The sequence below is a fragment of the Cephus cinctus genome, unplaced genomic scaffold, assembly GCF_000341935.2.
Source record: "Cephus cinctus unplaced genomic scaffold, Ccin1 Ccin1_scaffold0022, whole genome shotgun sequence".
In the NCBI taxonomy this organism is placed as follows: domain Eukaryota; kingdom Metazoa; phylum Arthropoda; class Insecta; order Hymenoptera; family Cephidae; genus Cephus; species Cephus cinctus.
This window is the reverse complement of record NW_014332770.1, coordinates 17,884-33,753: the sequence shown is the minus strand read 5'-3', so window position 1 is coordinate 33,753 and position 15,870 is coordinate 17,884. Positions and strand designations below refer to the sequence as shown.

Below are 15,870 nucleotides of genomic sequence, written 5' to 3'. Positions count from 1 at the left end.
TACGCAGGAAGTGCATGCAAATACTTGAGTAAAACATAGCAATGGAGTACAAAAATTAAGTAAATAAAACAGCAGCAGTGCATCTGCTTTTTGGAATGGTATAAAAGGTGCGTGATGTAAAAAGATATTTTTGTGCTAACGATTAAAATGCGATCTAATGACTGCTTTTTATTCGGCCCGATTAATTAATTTACTTCTATTATCTTAGTGTCTCACAAACTAATTGAACATGCCTGAATCGCGCTTGTGCATAATGATCTGCTGTGCACGTATAGTCCCACATAGAAAGTTACTAAAAGTGAATACGTGGGTAAAAACAGAAACGTAGAGAAGCCTCTTGCAGCGACAGCGAATAAATGATATCTAAAGAGGTTTCACACCAAGTACTGAATTTTACTTACATAGTGTAGATACTGGCGGCAAAAGAAAATTTACAGGTATTATTAACCTCGCGTAATTAAATACCGTCTCGAGTTATTTTATGGTCGTTTTTTACTTGGACCTACCTTCTTGCGGTTCTCATCAAAAAGCGCTATTAGACTCTCACGGGCTGAACGAAATGGATTCGACGCCATTAGGGACCGCATGTAATAGTACACCGCGTCCAATTTTCGTTTCTATAACAACAAAGTCAAAACGTATAATTTATTGGGCAATATACGGAATTGATCATCCAATTATTATACTTACAGCGTAATGGGCGAGCAATGCCAATTGATTATAAGGTCGCCCGTTCTTGGGATTGATTTGTTGAGCCTTGAGATACCATCTGAAAGATCACAGAGTTCATGCAGGTTTCAAATAAAACGGAAGTGAAGATATTGTAAAAAATACGTACTGTCTGGACTTTCCGTAGTTGTTCGTCTCATTCGCTTGTTCCTTGTACCTGGCCAAATCGCCAAGAAATAAAAATATCTTGTGAGCGCTTATCAGGGCCAATCCGCGAATACCAAGACCCTTAGTCGGTGCTGAAGATCCCAAGTAAGTATCTAGTTTGATTTTGTACGTGTTCTCGAGGACTATCAGCAAACTCTCCAGGTAGGCTGTACCCTCGTCAATGACACCCAGCATGATCTTCTTGTAGCAATCTCGTTCGACTGAATTCTCCTTTGGCATACCCTTGCGCAGCAACTCGATTATATTATAGAAAAGAATCTTCCAGATGTGCTGTTCAACGTTCTCCGCCTCGCAGAACTTTATATCCGTCTCAAGGAGAGACCTTAGACTATTCTGAAGGCAGTTTCTATTCTTGCAAACGCTCTCCCACTGTGTCATAAATTTGCCTGAAGTAAATATCCATTGTAACTCCAAATCGGCGTGTTCTATGTCCACGAGTATACGATTGTTTCTAGCAGCTCGGAAGCTATGGGAAAAATCATAGATTTGACTTTTTTTATCTTTATACGAAACAGGAATGTCGATTGATATTAGGCAAAAAATTTAACTGACCTCTCCGAAGAGACATCGTACCAGGATGGTCTCATGTTACCAAACTGATCAGGATTGTAAGGTGGAGGTGCAGTGTCCAACTGGGGTAGCTGAAAGTTATGATTGTTCGAAGTAATCCCAGAATGTGATGGAAATATAGGAACACTGGATACTTGAGCCGGAACCTCATTTTCTCTATAATTCATAATCCAATTGTTAGACAAATCTTATTTAACCTTCGCAATAAAAATGGACTGATCGATGAACACTCACCTATGCTGCACGGATGCTCTGTTTCCTGTTGAAGTCACTATAATTGGCTTATTAGGATTGTTAGGGTCGAACAATGTCCTTTGCTGTTGTGAAGCAGTTAGTTGCCTAGGTGGCGTCACACTAGGTGGCGAGTGGCTGGAGTTTTCCGGTAAAACAAGAACACCTGGTTGAGCATTGCTGCAACTTGTAGGAGATGTCTGTTTAGTGGCCAAATTTGTACTGGTATTCGGTTGATTAACAGTGTTCGATGGATGAACAGTGTTTATTGGTTGGCAAGGTGTTCGTCTACCATCTTCAGACTCACAAATGGAAGTCTTTCTACCACTTCTCCAATTTTCCTCTGTATGATCTGTCACCCTATACCACAAGAAAAGTTGAATGCCACTGAACACGCACTGATTATAACTTTATAAAACTAGCAATGACTTGGTACATTCTTACCTGTTTCTATGAAAATCATCGGTATTCCGATATCCAGTACGATAATTTCTGTCTTTACTGGATTCTCGACTACGATGAATGATGTTACGGTGTCTCCTGTCGTATCTTCTGTTGCTATTTGTATTTTTCTGGTTGTTGTTATAGTTATCGTTCTCTCGATTGTGTTGATTGTTCTGTCGCTCACAACTGTTCTCCCTGACCTTATCCCTGCTATTGCTTCTTGAACAATCAGAATGCAACTAACTCATTCGCACAATACCACAAGAGAATCAATAGATGACAGAGTTCCAGTATCGTAAAACAAAAGATTAATACAACAATATAAATAATAATCGTACCGATCGCCACCATATCTTCTGTTTCGTTTCTTTTTTCTATTACTTTGACGTCCGACACTTCCTCCTATTGGCGGCTGATTTCCGGAAACACTTGCATTCTCGCGCAGACTCATCATGGATGAACTACGACTCATATGTTCAGCCTCTAATTTTTCATTCAATTCTACCTCCTCGCACCAATCCTAAATTATCAAAAATTAATTAAACAATTTCAAACGTTTTTTTTGTTCCTTTAATCAAAAACTCACCAATGGCTGCTCAGAAGACAAATTCGGTATAGGACTAAAAGGTTCACTTTTGGTTGGACTAAGATTTAAAGTCTGCTGGTTGTTTGATTTTTCTGTTGTAGAAATGGCATCGTAGGAATTATTGTTAACGCGTTGTCTGTACAATAAAAACCCAATTAAGATTGCTATGGCACCGTTAGAACCACATATATTAAATTATACTAGTAATAAAACAGATCTCACGTTTGATAAGTTTGTTGTTGAGATGCAGAAGGCAAGGATACGCCTTCTTGATGATTATCCGGCGATGGCTGACATCTATTTGAATTAGTTACAGTCGTCGAGGGTGACACTGCTGGTGGTGGTGGCATAAGTATACTATCGGCACGACTAAGACTTTCCATGCTAGTATACATAGTGCTGCTACTCCCGCGACGATCATACGATCTGTTTATTGTTTATCATTACAGAATAATCCTAATATTTTCGAATACTTTCAAAAAGATCCCATTACAATCAATAGCTAGAATTCGATAAGATAACAGAACAAAGGACTCACCTATTCATATAGTCCTGACTTGGAGTATGCGAACGTGTACTTGGTGCCGAATACTGATCCGGTGTGACAGGCCTAAAGATTGGTGCTGGGGATTCAATTTCTTCAGGCCTAAGTCTTCCTCGACCTCTACTTCGTGCTGGTACAGTATTCGACCAGCATTGTTGAGGAGGCAGGGGACCGGTGGGTGGTAAATTCTGCATAGTCTGCGAATGCTGCATAGCAGGTGGATAGTGATAAGCCGAAGAACCCTACCCGGATATAAGATTAAATATCACATAGAGGAAATGCATAATCAACATCTTCAAGGTTATAAATTAAAACTGATTAGAACCAGACCTGAAAAGTCACTGTACTACCGTCCCAGGTGTCTTCAGAGGAAGTTCCTATAGCAGTGATTCCTATAGACCCAGTACCATCTTCAATAAATTTCTTTCGCAGTCGTAGAGGAAGGAGATCCAGGTGTTTCATGCTGTTAGTTGTACAACCTTCTTTAACACTGCCTCTTCTACCAGAAGGTGGTTTACCCTGAAATTTATCAGGATGTCCGGTAGGTTCGACACTACGCGTATCCCGTTTACGATTTGGATCATTGGTATTTAGCGGTGTCTCAAAGAGCGGCTCTGAACCCTATTTTTCATGGATGAGAATCAAAATGTGAATAAACAAGTAAAAAAGTGGTTTCTAATTTATATCTTTACCTGTCTGACTTCACGAGGATTGTCTCGGCGATTTCCAAAATTCCTTGCCGCGGATGGTGAATCTGATCTCCAGCGTTCGTCGTTCTCACTGGCGTTACGATTGCGTCTATTACCCGAGTAACGTTTTCCATGATCGTCTCTGCGACTTGCTGCTTCACTGTGACTTCCGCTATGACCACCAGAACGATGATGTCGATGACTCTCACTGCGATGACTACGATTTGACTGGGTGTCCCAATCTTTGTCGTCTCTGTCACGATCCCAGGTACCATGTGTTGGAGATCTAATTAGCGATTACGTATAAATGCAGTTTTGCAGACAAACAATTTTGGGAAACTATATTTAAAAATGTTTATTAGTACCTGTTGGACACGTCGCGCCCAGCTAAAGCCTCTTTAACTTTCTTTGGCACGTATAGTTGTTGCTCTGGCTTTTTATTTTTCTTTCTGGAATCGCCACCCATCTGATTATTCTTAGAGGACCCTTGTGTTTGATCGTTATTGCTATTGTTTCTGTAGTTCACATGCACGTCATTCAATTTTGTGGTTATGTCGTCAATTTGGGATGATGGTGGACTGTTCTGTATCTGATTGGGACTGTTAAATTGCGACTGCTTTAAACGATACTGGATGGAGCTTGGTTTTGGCCTATCTTGCGCATTGTTCTCATTATCAAAGTCCTCGTTCGAACGACCTGATTTACGAAGAGGCCCACTTCCTGGTCTGTAAATGGCCTGAGGTGGAGCTCTGTTTCCTCCGCCCCGCATTCCTGCTGATCTGCTGATATCAAATTTCGAATCTGTTCGGATATCTGAAAAGGTCATTTTAACTCATTATATATATTTCCCTTATACTTCATCCATTTTATTATATTTCAAGTTTCATTCATGGATCTTTCATGGATATTCTGGAATTAATCAATGTGTATCATTATTTGAATTATGAACCACTATTTATGGCTTCTGATCTCTCAATGGAAAGTGAAAGGTACCTCCTACCACAATGTAAGTATAGAATGAAAATACCACATTGCATATATCTAACGTGTTGCTGTAAATTATACTATCAATGGATTGACAAAATTAGAATAATTTTAAAAAACAGTAAACCATTTAAATAATAGTATACAAAATTTTATAAAATATGAAGCATCAAATGCTTATTACGAATCACCAATAAATGCATACAGTCGATAAAATATCAAGAAGAATAAAGAAAAGAAAAAAGTATGTTTAGAAAAGTAAATTTGTTTATCTATACAGAGATGCTATTTTCAATAACTGTATCTCTATAAAGAAAAGCAATTGAAAATAATAAATAATACCTAAAGAAAAAATAATTAAAGCAGTGCAAAAGTCGCAATAGTACTAAGATCTTTCTGGAACAAATTTAAAAAATCATGTCTGATGCAAGATAAGTGAGAAAAGTCAAATGAACTTGTGCAGAAGTTTTGATACAAAATATAAAAGTGCCCATGCAGAAATGGACCAGCTGATGCTTGAATTTTGCACTAGATAACGAAGATAACAAAGATAACAGATACTAGATCACAATAAAGACCGGAATTCGTAAAAATGATCATTGACAGAATTGACAAATAACTAAAGTAATCGTGGAAGAACGATGAAAAGATAATAGTTATGTAATGCGGCGCGTATGGCAAATATATTTTAATGATTTCTCAGGAATACGTGCAATTTAGGGACGAGCACTATTTTTATACGACGAAGGCCGCTTATTTCGGGCAACAAATCAAAATTGCGGCGTTAATGCGACTTTTAGGTTAGCTTGTTTGGTGAGGTTAATTTCCTGTTACCGTTCACTCAATTGTAAAAACTACCCGGTGATCACGACAGGACACAACTTCTGATGCTTCCTACTAAAACACTATATAATTTTGACACGTTCGATTCGCGATCTAATTTTTTTCAAAGTACCTTGTGAAATTCCTCCCCACTTTCTGCGTCCTTTGTCGTGGTTCGCCATATTGAAGTACAAGCACCAGAGATGTTTAAGAACCGCGCTGATTGGTCGCTGTCCGGCCCGGCTGCTATTGGTCGTTCCGTTGAGCCCGGAACCGATGTGATAGGTTCCCTACAAATTCGTCCTGGCGACGCTACCTAGCGACATATAGCGGTACCGAGATGGTGAGGCTTCGCCGAAGTTCCCGATACCACCGGCAGAGTTCGCAAAATTAATATGCCTGTATATACACGAAAGCGACAGGACTGAACTATTCTCAACTCCATGTGTAGAACCTTTTAGAATTAAGGATGAGTCTTGTCGAGCAAAACTTGTCCAAGTCTGGCTACACTAATGTGCGATCTAGCAGAAGAGATTCAGAAGAGACTCGAGAGCCGAAGTGCATAGAGGACAGTGCATATTATGCGGCCAGGTCGTTGCATCTGGTCGTGCATCCTGGTGCTCGTCCAGGCAGCGATGACGAATTCACGTACGTCCTGGCGATTGAGCGCGGACAAAGTTATTCGCTTAAACGACCTCGACGAAGATCCCATCCTCGACATCCTCGCAAGCAGCGTCGGTTTGTCTAATGGTCAGGGTTGGAGCAAATCCGCTACCCAAGAGAAACTTCTTCAGGAGAAAGTGCAGCTCTTCTGTGCGGAATGCGAGTCATTTGTTGGCACCCGTGACCGGTGAGCGAGAACAGCTTAATCTATTCTGTTCTCCGCTCGATTTGATGTTTCATTTATTTTTGCTATATTCTTGTCACTACTAATGTTCGCCTTTGCATCTTGTTCCCGCATTGTTTGTATCATCCGCTCTATTGTTTGACCTACTGCATTCATCCATTGTTGGCTACAAGAATTGCATCCTTCCTTCTGTTAATGCAACAAGCCATATTTTTTTTGTAACAATATATGTCGTATACATAATAATTTCACCTCTGTACTGAACATTCACATTTCTCACTGCTTTCAATATTCTGCTGAATGTCAGATTAAACATTGTTCTGCATAACAATGGATGGTATTGCCTTATAAAGGTATTGAATTCAACATTACGCAATATTCTTGTTTTCCCGTGTAATGATAACAATCAAAATATATTTGTCACCAAGATTTTATCAATGTTGATAACAGTACCAAACATTATCTATCCCAAATCCCATGACAGAGAAGCAATACATAATATTTTCATATTAAATAATAATTCCTAACGCAGAAAAACATTATAAAACTTATGAAATCAAAGAGTACTTAACAAAGGGATTCATTTAAAAATTTACTTTATGCTAACTTTTATCCCCTTATCAGAGGACTCGCAGCATCCTACGACCTGATGGAGTCATCGAATTTGACGGAATTGATGGAGTCATCCTCATCCTCGTCATCAGCTACCTGCGGAACGGTTGTGCAGCACTGCGAAGACGTTGTACTCGACTGCGGGAAACCCGTCAACTTTACGTATTACGACAACCTGGTCGGTGTTGCGAATCGAAATCTACATCCACCAGTACCGGAGCCTAACGTCGCTCTAATGTTCAGGAAGAAGGGTGCAAAGATCGGCGACGTCGACGTCGACCTGTTAGAGCGCCGTCTGAAAAAGGCGAAACGCGAGGTAAAATCCCCTTATCTTTCTACGTACTAATCAAACATTAATATGAACAAATAAATATTCGATTATCAAATTATAATATTTCTGTCGTTAGAAACCAAAATCCGTTCAACTGTACAATCAAATTGGTAATTTCTGGCGAATAAAAGGCAACGCTCAAAGGTCGATCGAATGCTTCAGAAGAGCATTGGCCGTATCCCCGCACAATGCAGAAGTTCTTTTAAACCTGGCAAGGGTTCTTCTGGTACTACAGTACCTGGACGACGCAACGTACCTGGCACGACGATCACTAGAGTTACAGCCCCCTGATCGCAATGCTTGGGAACAGTATTTAACACTTGGACAAATATTCAAGGTTCGTGAAATTCCTTGAATATCCTAAAAATAGTCCAATTAAGAAAGGATTATGCAATGACCATAATATTAATTACAGGCATACGGCCATTTTCAAGAAGCCGCCGTTCACCTTCGTCACGCGTTAGAACTCAAACCAGATTTATCGGATGCAGCTGAAGCTCTTAAAGAGGTTGAGTCTCTTCCAACAGCCAGTATACACATCTACACTCTACTTATCATAGTCTGCCTGGTACGTAACTTCAACAAGATCAGCCTTATCGTAATAAGAACATCTGTCATTACATTCCAATTATCTAATAGGTGCTAGGCGTGTTGCTAGTTGTACTAAGCAGCGTAGAGTGCGAAGAAGATTCGACTCTTTCCTCGGAGCAACAAGCCCAAAGACCATCGCAGCGTCACTTCAATCGTGCTATGGCTATGCGAAGTCTGCGACTGAATGTATCTCGTGGTCCGAAGCGTTGCTGATGCTCCTAGTGTCACCCTAGACAAAATCATCTTAATAAATTTAATCCGGGCGTTCTCCCGTGCGACTGTGATAGAATGGATATCCTCCTTGGAAGCCGGGTCATCGACTCATTATTTGCACGTATCACAAGTGTCATCTAAACCTTCGATTCCATATGAATAGACTCCGTTGTACGCTGAGGACACATTATGGTCCAGATAAACGAGTCTCCAGTAAGACAGCAACGAATTCAAACTTCCTGAAAAAGTCTTTTTCGTTTCTGTAAAGATGAGAAATGATGACGGACGACTCGGTTTTGGGTCGCTATACCCTCCACCCACCTAACCACCCCACCACACAACACACAGTTCCACACTTTGATATCACACAGAAAAGAAAAGAGGAATCAAGGAAATATTTATATTATTTTTGCCACCTTAGTGAGGCGGGTTACTGCAAGTGCAGTTGCTGTTTCTTATACAGACGTTTTCGATCTGAGTTAAGCCTGCTATAAGTTATTACTGACTATGCGGTTTATTATATTGACGACATAAATATACAATATAATAATAGAGAATATAACAATCTAGTGATATCCTTAGCTAGGGATCCCGGTCGGAACCGGACGTAATACCGTACGGTTAATTAAGAGTGGCGACCTGACGAAGAAATGAAATCGTGCCAGTGGCGATTTTTTTTTTTCTTATTTGTTTTTCTTTCATATTTGATTTCGTTGTACTCTCCTGGGAGCAAGTTACCAAGAGGTCTTGTTAAGGTAATATCTAGAATCGATACGATGCTTGACAGATGAAACCATCCGATTTGAATGTCATTCAATTTTAATCGGCTAACGAAAAATTGAACCTTAATAGTTTTAATTAATTTTTCTTCTTTTAGCGTTATTAAACAGAAATTCATTCTACGTCTGAGCATGCTGAGCTGGTACCGCATGCCCATAATTCGTTTATTTTCAAATTTCAACCCCTGTATATCGATCTACATTGAATTGTTTTTTTTTAGAATTCTCTGATAGGGATACATGTTCAGTGCCATATAGGTATACGTAAATCATACATCTTTAAATATAATTATTTTTTTGTGTGAATTGCATGTTTATGAAGTAGTCCTATTGTCTAGTATTTTACACCCCCACCTCCTTACATACGTTTAAATTGGATTGGAAAAAGAAATGAAAAAAGAAAACCGGATACAATGGACAGTGACGGGTGAAAGAATGAAACGAAAGAGATTCTTAATTAAAGTCAATTCATTATTTGTTATATTTCGCCACCCTATATGCTACTACACCTGAATATTTCTTTTTCCAATAAATTTCAGTAACCGGTTCCGGTAGGCGCTCACAAAAATTCTCGAAGAAAATATACATCGTGGAATGGAATTTGCGAATCTCCTGTATAACCTAAGTCTTATATGCTAAGTAACGAGGGTACCTTAAGTTCACTCAGTGACACGACACGCGTGACCTTTATTAGTTAGCTGAATTATTTATTCGGTCAATTCCGATCCCTTCCGCCATCATTCTACTTCTCTTACTCATTCAGTAATGTACAACGCGCACCGCGAACGTTTCGGCATAGTTTACTTGATATAAACTTCAGAATATATACTTCAACTTGTAAAACGTACTTCACTGTGATACGTAACGTAATGCAATAAACTTTGAAGTTTTTCCTAACGAATAAACGACGCAAGGACATTCTCGCACTCGCACAGCGAATGCAATTACGATTTGAGTCGATTTGACATTTAACAAATTGATCGAAAATTATTAAAGTATTCCAAAGGTAACCCGTGTTTCTTTGAATTTTATTTCTTTCTCTTCTCACCGAATCGTTCGCCACTTGATTTCTTATCGTTCTTTTTTTTTTTAATTCTTTATATATAACGCCCTCTGCTTCTCGTTATGCTACGTCCTAAACCGCTTACGGTTTTGAACATTTTGAAACATTTTCTTCGAACGTTGCAACTTAAATTAAGAAATGTGCTTCGTGTTGAACCTCAAAGAGCCTAGAGGAAGTACTTTTACTTCTTCTGAGTGTTTTAGGCCAAGATGAGAAACCGGCGCGCTTCCTCGGGATTTCGAGTAGTTATTTACAGACGTCGAAAGCCGGCCTAGCGTTGGAATTCTTCAAGTCGACGAAGAAATTGATATCGATATGTTGATATCAATTGTTTAAATTCAGTTCAAGAACAGCAATGAGGACCTTGCGCAGGATATCTTTAAAAATACTGATTCCGAGAATTGGGTTTTGTCACGCGACTTATCTAATGAAAATACATTGATAATGATACCTGAACACTTGATAAAAGACAAATAATGATTTACACACGTTTCTCGTGTGTTTAAAGTAAACACCCGTTAAACTGTTTCTCTGTTGCGGATCAGTTTGCAGTCCAGAAATCAATAAGAGAAAGCTAAACAGAGAAGCTTACTGGAGCGTATCGAGTGTCTTCCTTTTGAAAGTATTCAATTCTTTCAATGAATCATATTGCCATTTTTAAATCCTGATCACGTATTCAGTTCATGGAAAAGTACTGCTCAGACACGATACTAGTCTGAATGCTATATTATCTCACGATCGTGAGATATTCTTAGGAATAATTATCAAGGAAAGAATAACAAAACGGTTTTTGTACCGTTGCCTTTAACAGTTCTGTCTCCAGACAGAAAATGGAGATCATTGCATGCGTAATACACACCTCGAAGTCACGTGCCTCCCTATTTTTAATTATATTATATTAGATTACGTCATACCATACTGCTCGATGTCCTGGGTCCTCCTTGAAGTTCCACGTTCTGAAGGATATTACTATACGTCGTATGCACGAGGATGGGAATAAGGATCCTAATCTAGGCAAGCCAATGCAAATTGTTGCAAGGCAGTGTGTTTAGAACTGCACCCAGCTAGCGTTTGACGATGGTGCCTGTTGTTGCTGCTGCTGCTGTTGTTGTTGTTGCTGTTGCTGAGACGCACTCGCAAATTCACCCCATTCAGAACCTGGCTGACCAGTAGCACCTGGTGCTGACTGAGCAGGCCTATGTGCTGGGGATGATGTTGGTGTTCGAGCTGGAGGTGGTGCAATTTTTACACCCCCTGGTGGTGGAGGCAAACCAAGACCTGCCGAATTCGTTCGTGACTTGGCTTTTTGGGAAACTTCACTGCCATCTTTTTTCTGTAGATAGGGAGAAATGAATGGGTATTAATTTTAAGTCGACTTTTGATTAATTGTCTTGTAGTTTTGGAGAGAAGCAAGGATTACCGTTATTTTCATATTGATCTTTATAGTCTCCCCCTCCTTAAATCGTAGGTCGAGCTCTTGTTTTGGTCGTTCTTTCTCTTTTTCAATCTGATCACGATTCTTTAACCATTTGAAGTGATCTTGTAACGCTACATTAAGATCAAAACTGTCAGATCGGTCGAGGAATCCAACTCCGATAAAAGCTGAACGTCCATTGTCATCCTGGATACGTAGGACGAAGTACCTTGAGGAATCAGTGACAGGTTCTACAGCAATTCCAGGATACTGCTCAATAGGACATTTTGCAAATAGATCCCCACTGACTTTGTCCTCCAGTTTCAAAGTAATTGCATCACCTTGAGAAACTAAACGCATACGACCTGTCCAAGATGGTTCTTGTAAATTCCAGTCTGCTGCACTGCAAGTAAGAAAAAGTATGATACTAAGTGAGAATCAGAACTTCCTGCAATAGTGATAATAATAACTGCTTCTGTTCCAACACTTCCCTTGATAGTAAAAACCATAGTTATGTTTTACGTAATTTAAATAATTTATATCCAGATAGTAATCACCTACAAAAATTATATATAAATAATAATATAAGACATCTGTAACTAAACATTTTAATCCTAAGCAAGACATAAAGAATATTGTGACGTCAGTTGAACCTTCAAATCTTTGTCCGAGTTTTTCAAGCAAATATTACCGATAAGGGCCAACCGATAACGATAAATTTCTTTCGCCCACATACTAATTTCTTTTTTGGTGACGTTGCGAAAGTTATTAATCAGAAAGCGTAAATATTAAGTAAACCAAATGGAATATGTAAACTCAAATAAGAACGTAAACCTAAATACATCGGTAATTTTTGCTGAACCTTTTTTTTTTAAATCACTAACGCTTACATGGCCAAACGTGCAGCAATATTGACAGATCGCATATTTTATTTTCTTACCGATAACCTCGATTGGTCGTCCTCGGTGGAATTTTGAAGACAAACACCTCAGACTTGACGAGCAAAACGCTCTCGTAGCTTTCCATGCTTTCGAAATCTACGGAGCCTCTACGAGTGAAACCGGATAGAGCACACGAGCTAAAAGCTTTGACAACTGGTAAGAGTTTTCGTGTGACAACGTTTACGTGACAAGTGCGGTACACACGCCGTGAATCTGATTGTTTTATCTCCAGTAACGCCTTCTACACCTACACAACATTCGTAACTGCCTGCCATGAGTCCAACAAGACAAGATGGCATACTCGATGGAACTCTGGCGGTAGCCTTGAGCAGTTTAATGGGAAAATCACTGTAAAACATTATTCAACTTACATAATTGTTTCGATATTCACACTAACTTGATGGAATTAACCAGAAGTCATTATTCCGCAATTTTTAAAGTTTGTCAAGATCAAGAAATATATACGTTTTCGAGTGTGAAATTAAATAAAAGATTTGAGTATGACGATAGTATGGTAATATTTAACAGTTTGTACAAACAAAATCATATACACTTCATGTTTACAGATAGTTCGAAGAACATCTTGATGTTTGCGTAACCTAACTAACCATAAGGAAAGGAAGCGTTGAACCCCCTCGAACTTACCTTCCTTTTGGTTAATCAATTAATTTATTGAATAAATACACCTCAAGGGGAGAAAGACAAGTTTGTAACAAAATGTGACGGATCTTTTATCAAGTACGCGTCAATAGTTTCTTTTTACAATCCACAAAGACTTGCACTGTTTTGTCATTCGGTTTGTTGTTTCTTCTTGACAAGTTCCACTAGCTGACGATATCGAGCTTGGCATTCTTCCTGAAAAATAAAATCCAACAATAGTAACAGAATTTTAAGGTTTATCGATAGAAATATTATTTTAATTATTTACTTTCGTTTTTCCTTCCACGCAACTGGCTATTCTTTCCCATCTATCTAAAGACATTCCCTTAGGATTTTTTGTTAAGGCAGCTTCCAAAGCACGCTGTTGTTCTTGACTCCAATCTGAGACTGTGTCCACAACTTCAGCCCGAGTTTTGACTTTCTTTGGTTGTTCCTCAAGTGCTACTTCCGTTTCGGTAGACTGACCGGGCTTCAGACCTTCATCTTTTACCTAAGCATAGAATGAAAATAATTTAAAAATTAAATCAATTGGAACAGAACCTCTTCAGTACCTTCTTAGCCATGTGCGTCACTTCCGCAACCGTTCGATTCATCGCGTCTGCAATTTTTTCCCAGCGATCTGAAGTACCACCAGGATATTTTTTAACAAGTTTTATTAATTCAGCTATATCGTCATCTGTCCAGAGACCTCCACTGATACGTGGTTTTTGTGAAACCACGTCATTCATCAATGGAACTTGTTCACGTTTACTACTGACGTCTCCAGTACCGCTACGTTCTTGTGGAGTGAAGCCTGCACCTCTTCGTCTTCTAGGACCACGAGATACTGGCTCCACTTCCGGTTCTGTATTCTCTTGTGCGCTGTATATTTCAATAGTGATAAAAATACAGTTCATGCCCATTGTGGACTAATAATCTGTATGCTTACCGTGCTGCTTCTTCCTCGAGAAGCTTTTTCTGTCTTTTACGCTCTTCGAGCATTTCACTAATGGCACGGATGGCTGAAGGTACGCCGACAATCGCGGAGAATGTCCATCTTGGCAGCTGGAAAGGCAGCGTATCCGACACACTCGGCGTCGGTATCCTCTCTAAGATCTCAGCCAGATCTGGAACGTCCATTTTGCCCTTTCTATTCTTTTTCTGCATTCTCTGCAGCTTACTACCTAAGACCTGCTCCTGCAGAAAGCACGTTTCCGGTCAGCCTTCGTGGCTTCAACCCGATTCACTAAACTATTTTCTCTTCGAGAATTAAAAAAATATCGATACGGAACATAAAATTCGACTAATGTGAGCGAAGCAAATGAGTGTCGTGATATCAAAACGTTGATATTCATGCTGAATATTTGTTTACGCAATTCGCCAAATTTACTTACGTAAGTGTATCTTTTTTCGAAGTAAGCCGCCCATGATACAATATACTGTCCAATTGTTATTACAATAAATAGAATGATGCTCATTTCGAGCAATCCCATTTTACGGACATGGCGATAATAGTATACAGCCGAACGCCAATTGGGTAAACCATTCACTAAAACATTGTCGTACCGTTCACGCTTTCCTGGATCCTTTAGAATGTCGTAAACTGCAACCAACTAAATATTTCATGGAATTATATAACAGTAAAAAAATGTTCATTAAACACGAAATTCGGCAATATTAAAAAAAATAGCAAACGTATATTTTACAATTTCGAATATTTCGAAATTAAAACAATTTTTTTATATCTTACATTTCGGAATTGTATCTCTGCATCTGCAGCTGAATTCTTATCGGGATGTAGCTGTAGAGAAAGGCGTCTGAAGGCTTTCTTAATATCAGATGCATTTGCAGCCTGAAAAAAATTGTTTCATAAAAAAATTAAATAAACCTAATTATTTTTCACCATAATATAATGTACCATGTTATAAAAATGTATAAATATTACCAGGACATTACTATTTTAAGAATAACTAATGTCCAGTGAGGAAAGAAAAGTATAGAAACAATAAATATTTAAAGTGTAAATATGCTTAAGGTCTATAGTATATACCAATGAAGCAAAAGCCATGAGAGAAATAAATTCAAGCCTTTTGTACAAGCCAATGATAAATTACTATTGATACAAAGATCAGAGGTATTTCCATATTTGACCCGTACCTGAGGGACGCCCAGCAATTCGTAGAAATTCTGATTAACCTCCTCAACGACGTCGAAAACTTCGAGCTCATCGTTATCCCAAGCAAGAGTCATGCCCAGGAAATGGCATATGATAAATATTGTAAAGAACACCAGCCGCATTTTGTCCATCACTGATTAAACTGACACGGGACAATCTTTCTACTCCAATTTTCACACTAACAGATTTCTCAGGGCCACCTCAGCATCATCCACAAAAAAGCACCACGGAAAATTGCTGCTATCCTGAGGTTAGAATTCCCGGTGCCACATCGCCGTCTGCTGTCAGAACGTCGCGCACTCGCGCTCTTTTTCGGCAAACATGTGGCGACGGCTATGACGTTGCCGATACACTGGATCTCAAATTTTTGTCGTCGATAAATTATGCTGAAACAGTGATAAAACATATTTATCTTTTACTGGTTTTGTCGTTGACCCACCATACCGCCATTATTACTCCGAAGATACTTGACAGCAGAATTTCGAAACTGTATTACC

At 39.1% G+C, this 15,870-nt stretch overlaps 4 protein-coding genes across 11 annotated transcripts in view; 1 reads left to right on the top strand and 3 right to left on the bottom strand.

Annotated features, from left to right (window-relative positions):
* LOC107266580 (telomerase-binding protein EST1A) overlaps positions 1-6,052 on the bottom strand; it is a 75,095-nt gene extending 69,043 nt beyond the window's left edge. For 3 of the 6 annotated variants that reach the window (XR_003059406.1, XR_001537451.2, XM_015737197.2), the window contains exons 1-15: positions 5,901-6,052; positions 4,327-4,774; positions 3,965-4,247; positions 3,603-3,893; positions 3,267-3,514; positions 2,951-3,154; positions 2,729-2,864; positions 2,481-2,662; positions 2,143-2,361; positions 1,702-2,058; positions 1,450-1,623; positions 839-1,363; positions 691-769; positions 507-617; positions 402-413 (exon numbers count right to left, since the gene is read on the bottom strand). Coding sequence is in view for 4 of the 6 variants with exons in the window: in XM_015737197.2 (XP_015592683.1) it covers positions 402-413; positions 507-617; positions 691-769; positions 839-1,363; positions 1,450-1,623; positions 1,702-2,058; positions 2,143-2,361; positions 2,481-2,662; positions 2,729-2,864; positions 2,951-3,154; positions 3,267-3,514; positions 3,603-3,893; positions 3,965-4,247; positions 4,327-4,774; positions 5,901-5,949 (3,318 nt within the window). In the remaining 2 variants the exon portion in view is untranslated. Of the gene's footprint in view, positions 1-401; positions 414-506; positions 618-690; positions 770-838; positions 1,364-1,449; positions 1,624-1,701; positions 2,059-2,142; positions 2,362-2,480; positions 2,663-2,728; positions 2,865-2,950; positions 3,155-3,266; positions 3,515-3,602; positions 3,894-3,964; positions 4,248-4,326; positions 4,775-5,779 lie in introns of all 6 variants that reach the window. The other 3 variants (XM_015737206.2, XM_015737236.2, XM_015737217.2) reach the window with 3 other exon arrangements.
* Positions 6,053-6,222: 170 nt separating this feature from the next.
* Positions 6,223-9,446, top strand: LOC107266631. Its single transcript, XM_015737292.2, has 5 exons — positions 6,223-6,617; positions 7,239-7,542; positions 7,634-7,894; positions 7,973-8,125; positions 8,197-9,446. The coding sequence occupies exons 1-5, from the start codon at positions 6,349-6,351 to the stop codon at positions 8,359-8,361; spliced, it is 1,152 nt and encodes a 383-aa protein (XP_015592778.1). The 5' UTR covers positions 6,223-6,348; the 3' UTR covers positions 8,362-9,446.
* LOC107266650 (NECAP-like protein CG9132) lies at positions 7,389-12,848 on the bottom strand. Of its 3 annotated transcripts, XR_003059431.1 has the most exons (4): positions 12,558-12,842; positions 11,624-12,020; positions 11,118-11,536; positions 7,389-7,521 (listed from the first exon to the last, which is right to left on the bottom strand). XR_003059431.1 is itself a non-coding variant. In XM_015737355.2 (3 exons), exons 2-3 carry the CDS (start codon positions 11,975-11,977, stop codon positions 11,252-11,254), a joined length of 639 nt encoding a protein of 212 aa, XP_015592841.1. In that variant the 5' UTR covers positions 11,978-12,174; positions 12,558-12,848; the 3' UTR covers positions 10,167-11,251. The 3 variants fall into 3 exon arrangements, 2 of the variants coding, with proteins under 2 accessions (XP_015592841.1, XP_015592833.1); XM_015737355.2 differs by lacking the exon at positions 7,389-7,521 and having other exon boundaries at positions 10,167-11,536; positions 11,624-12,174; positions 12,558-12,848; XM_015737347.2 differs by lacking the exon at positions 7,389-7,521 and having other exon boundaries at positions 10,167-11,536.
* Positions 12,849-13,057: 209 nt separating this feature from the next.
* On the bottom strand, positions 13,058-15,794 carry LOC107266615 (dnaJ homolog subfamily C member 1). Its single transcript, XM_015737268.2, has 7 exons — positions 15,355-15,794; positions 14,948-15,049; positions 14,592-14,810; positions 14,147-14,394; positions 13,770-14,079; positions 13,487-13,708; positions 13,058-13,413 (listed from the first exon to the last, which is right to left on the bottom strand). Exons 1-7 carry the CDS (start codon positions 15,502-15,504, stop codon positions 13,348-13,350), a joined length of 1,317 nt encoding a protein of 438 aa, XP_015592754.1. The 5' UTR covers positions 15,505-15,794; the 3' UTR covers positions 13,058-13,347.
* Between the last annotated feature and the right edge of the window lie 76 nt (positions 15,795-15,870).

Excerpts from the sequence above, each read along its gene's own strand:
- LOC107266631 (XM_015737292.2), top strand. The coding sequence starts at position 6,349 with ATGCGGCCAGGTCGTTGCATCTGGTCGTGCATCCTGGTGCTCGTCCAG. Across the intron at positions 7,895-7,972 it reads CACTTGGACAAATATTCAAG|GCATACGGCCATTTTCAAGA; the intron begins GTTCGTGAAATT and ends TATTAATTACAG. Across the intron at positions 8,126-8,196 it reads TACTTATCATAGTCTGCCTG|GTGCTAGGCGTGTTGCTAGT; the intron begins GTACGTAACTTC and ends ATTATCTAATAG.
- LOC107266650 (XM_015737347.2), bottom strand. The coding sequence starts at position 12,643 with ATGGAAAGCTACGAGAGCGTTTTGCTCGTCAAGTCTGAGGTGTTTGTC. Across the intron at positions 12,021-12,557 it reads ACGACCAATCGAGGTTATCG|TGCAGCAGACTGGAATTTAC; the intron begins GTAAGAAAATAA and ends TCTTACTTGCAG. Across the intron at positions 11,537-11,623 it reads AGATCAATATGAAAATAACG|AAAAAAGATGGCAGTGAAGT; the intron begins GTAATCCTTGCT and ends CCCTATCTACAG.
- LOC107266615 (XM_015737268.2), bottom strand. The coding sequence starts at position 15,504 with ATGGACAAAATGCGGCTGGTGTTCTTTACAATATTTATCATATGCCAT. Across the intron at positions 14,395-14,591 it reads TCGAAAAAAGATACACTTAC|GAGCAGGTCTTAGGTAGTAA; the intron begins GTAAGTAAATTT and ends TGCTTTCTGCAG. Across the intron at positions 13,709-13,769 it reads TGACGCACATGGCTAAGAAG|GTAAAAGATGAAGGTCTGAA; the intron begins GTACTGAAGAGG and ends TTCTATGCTTAG.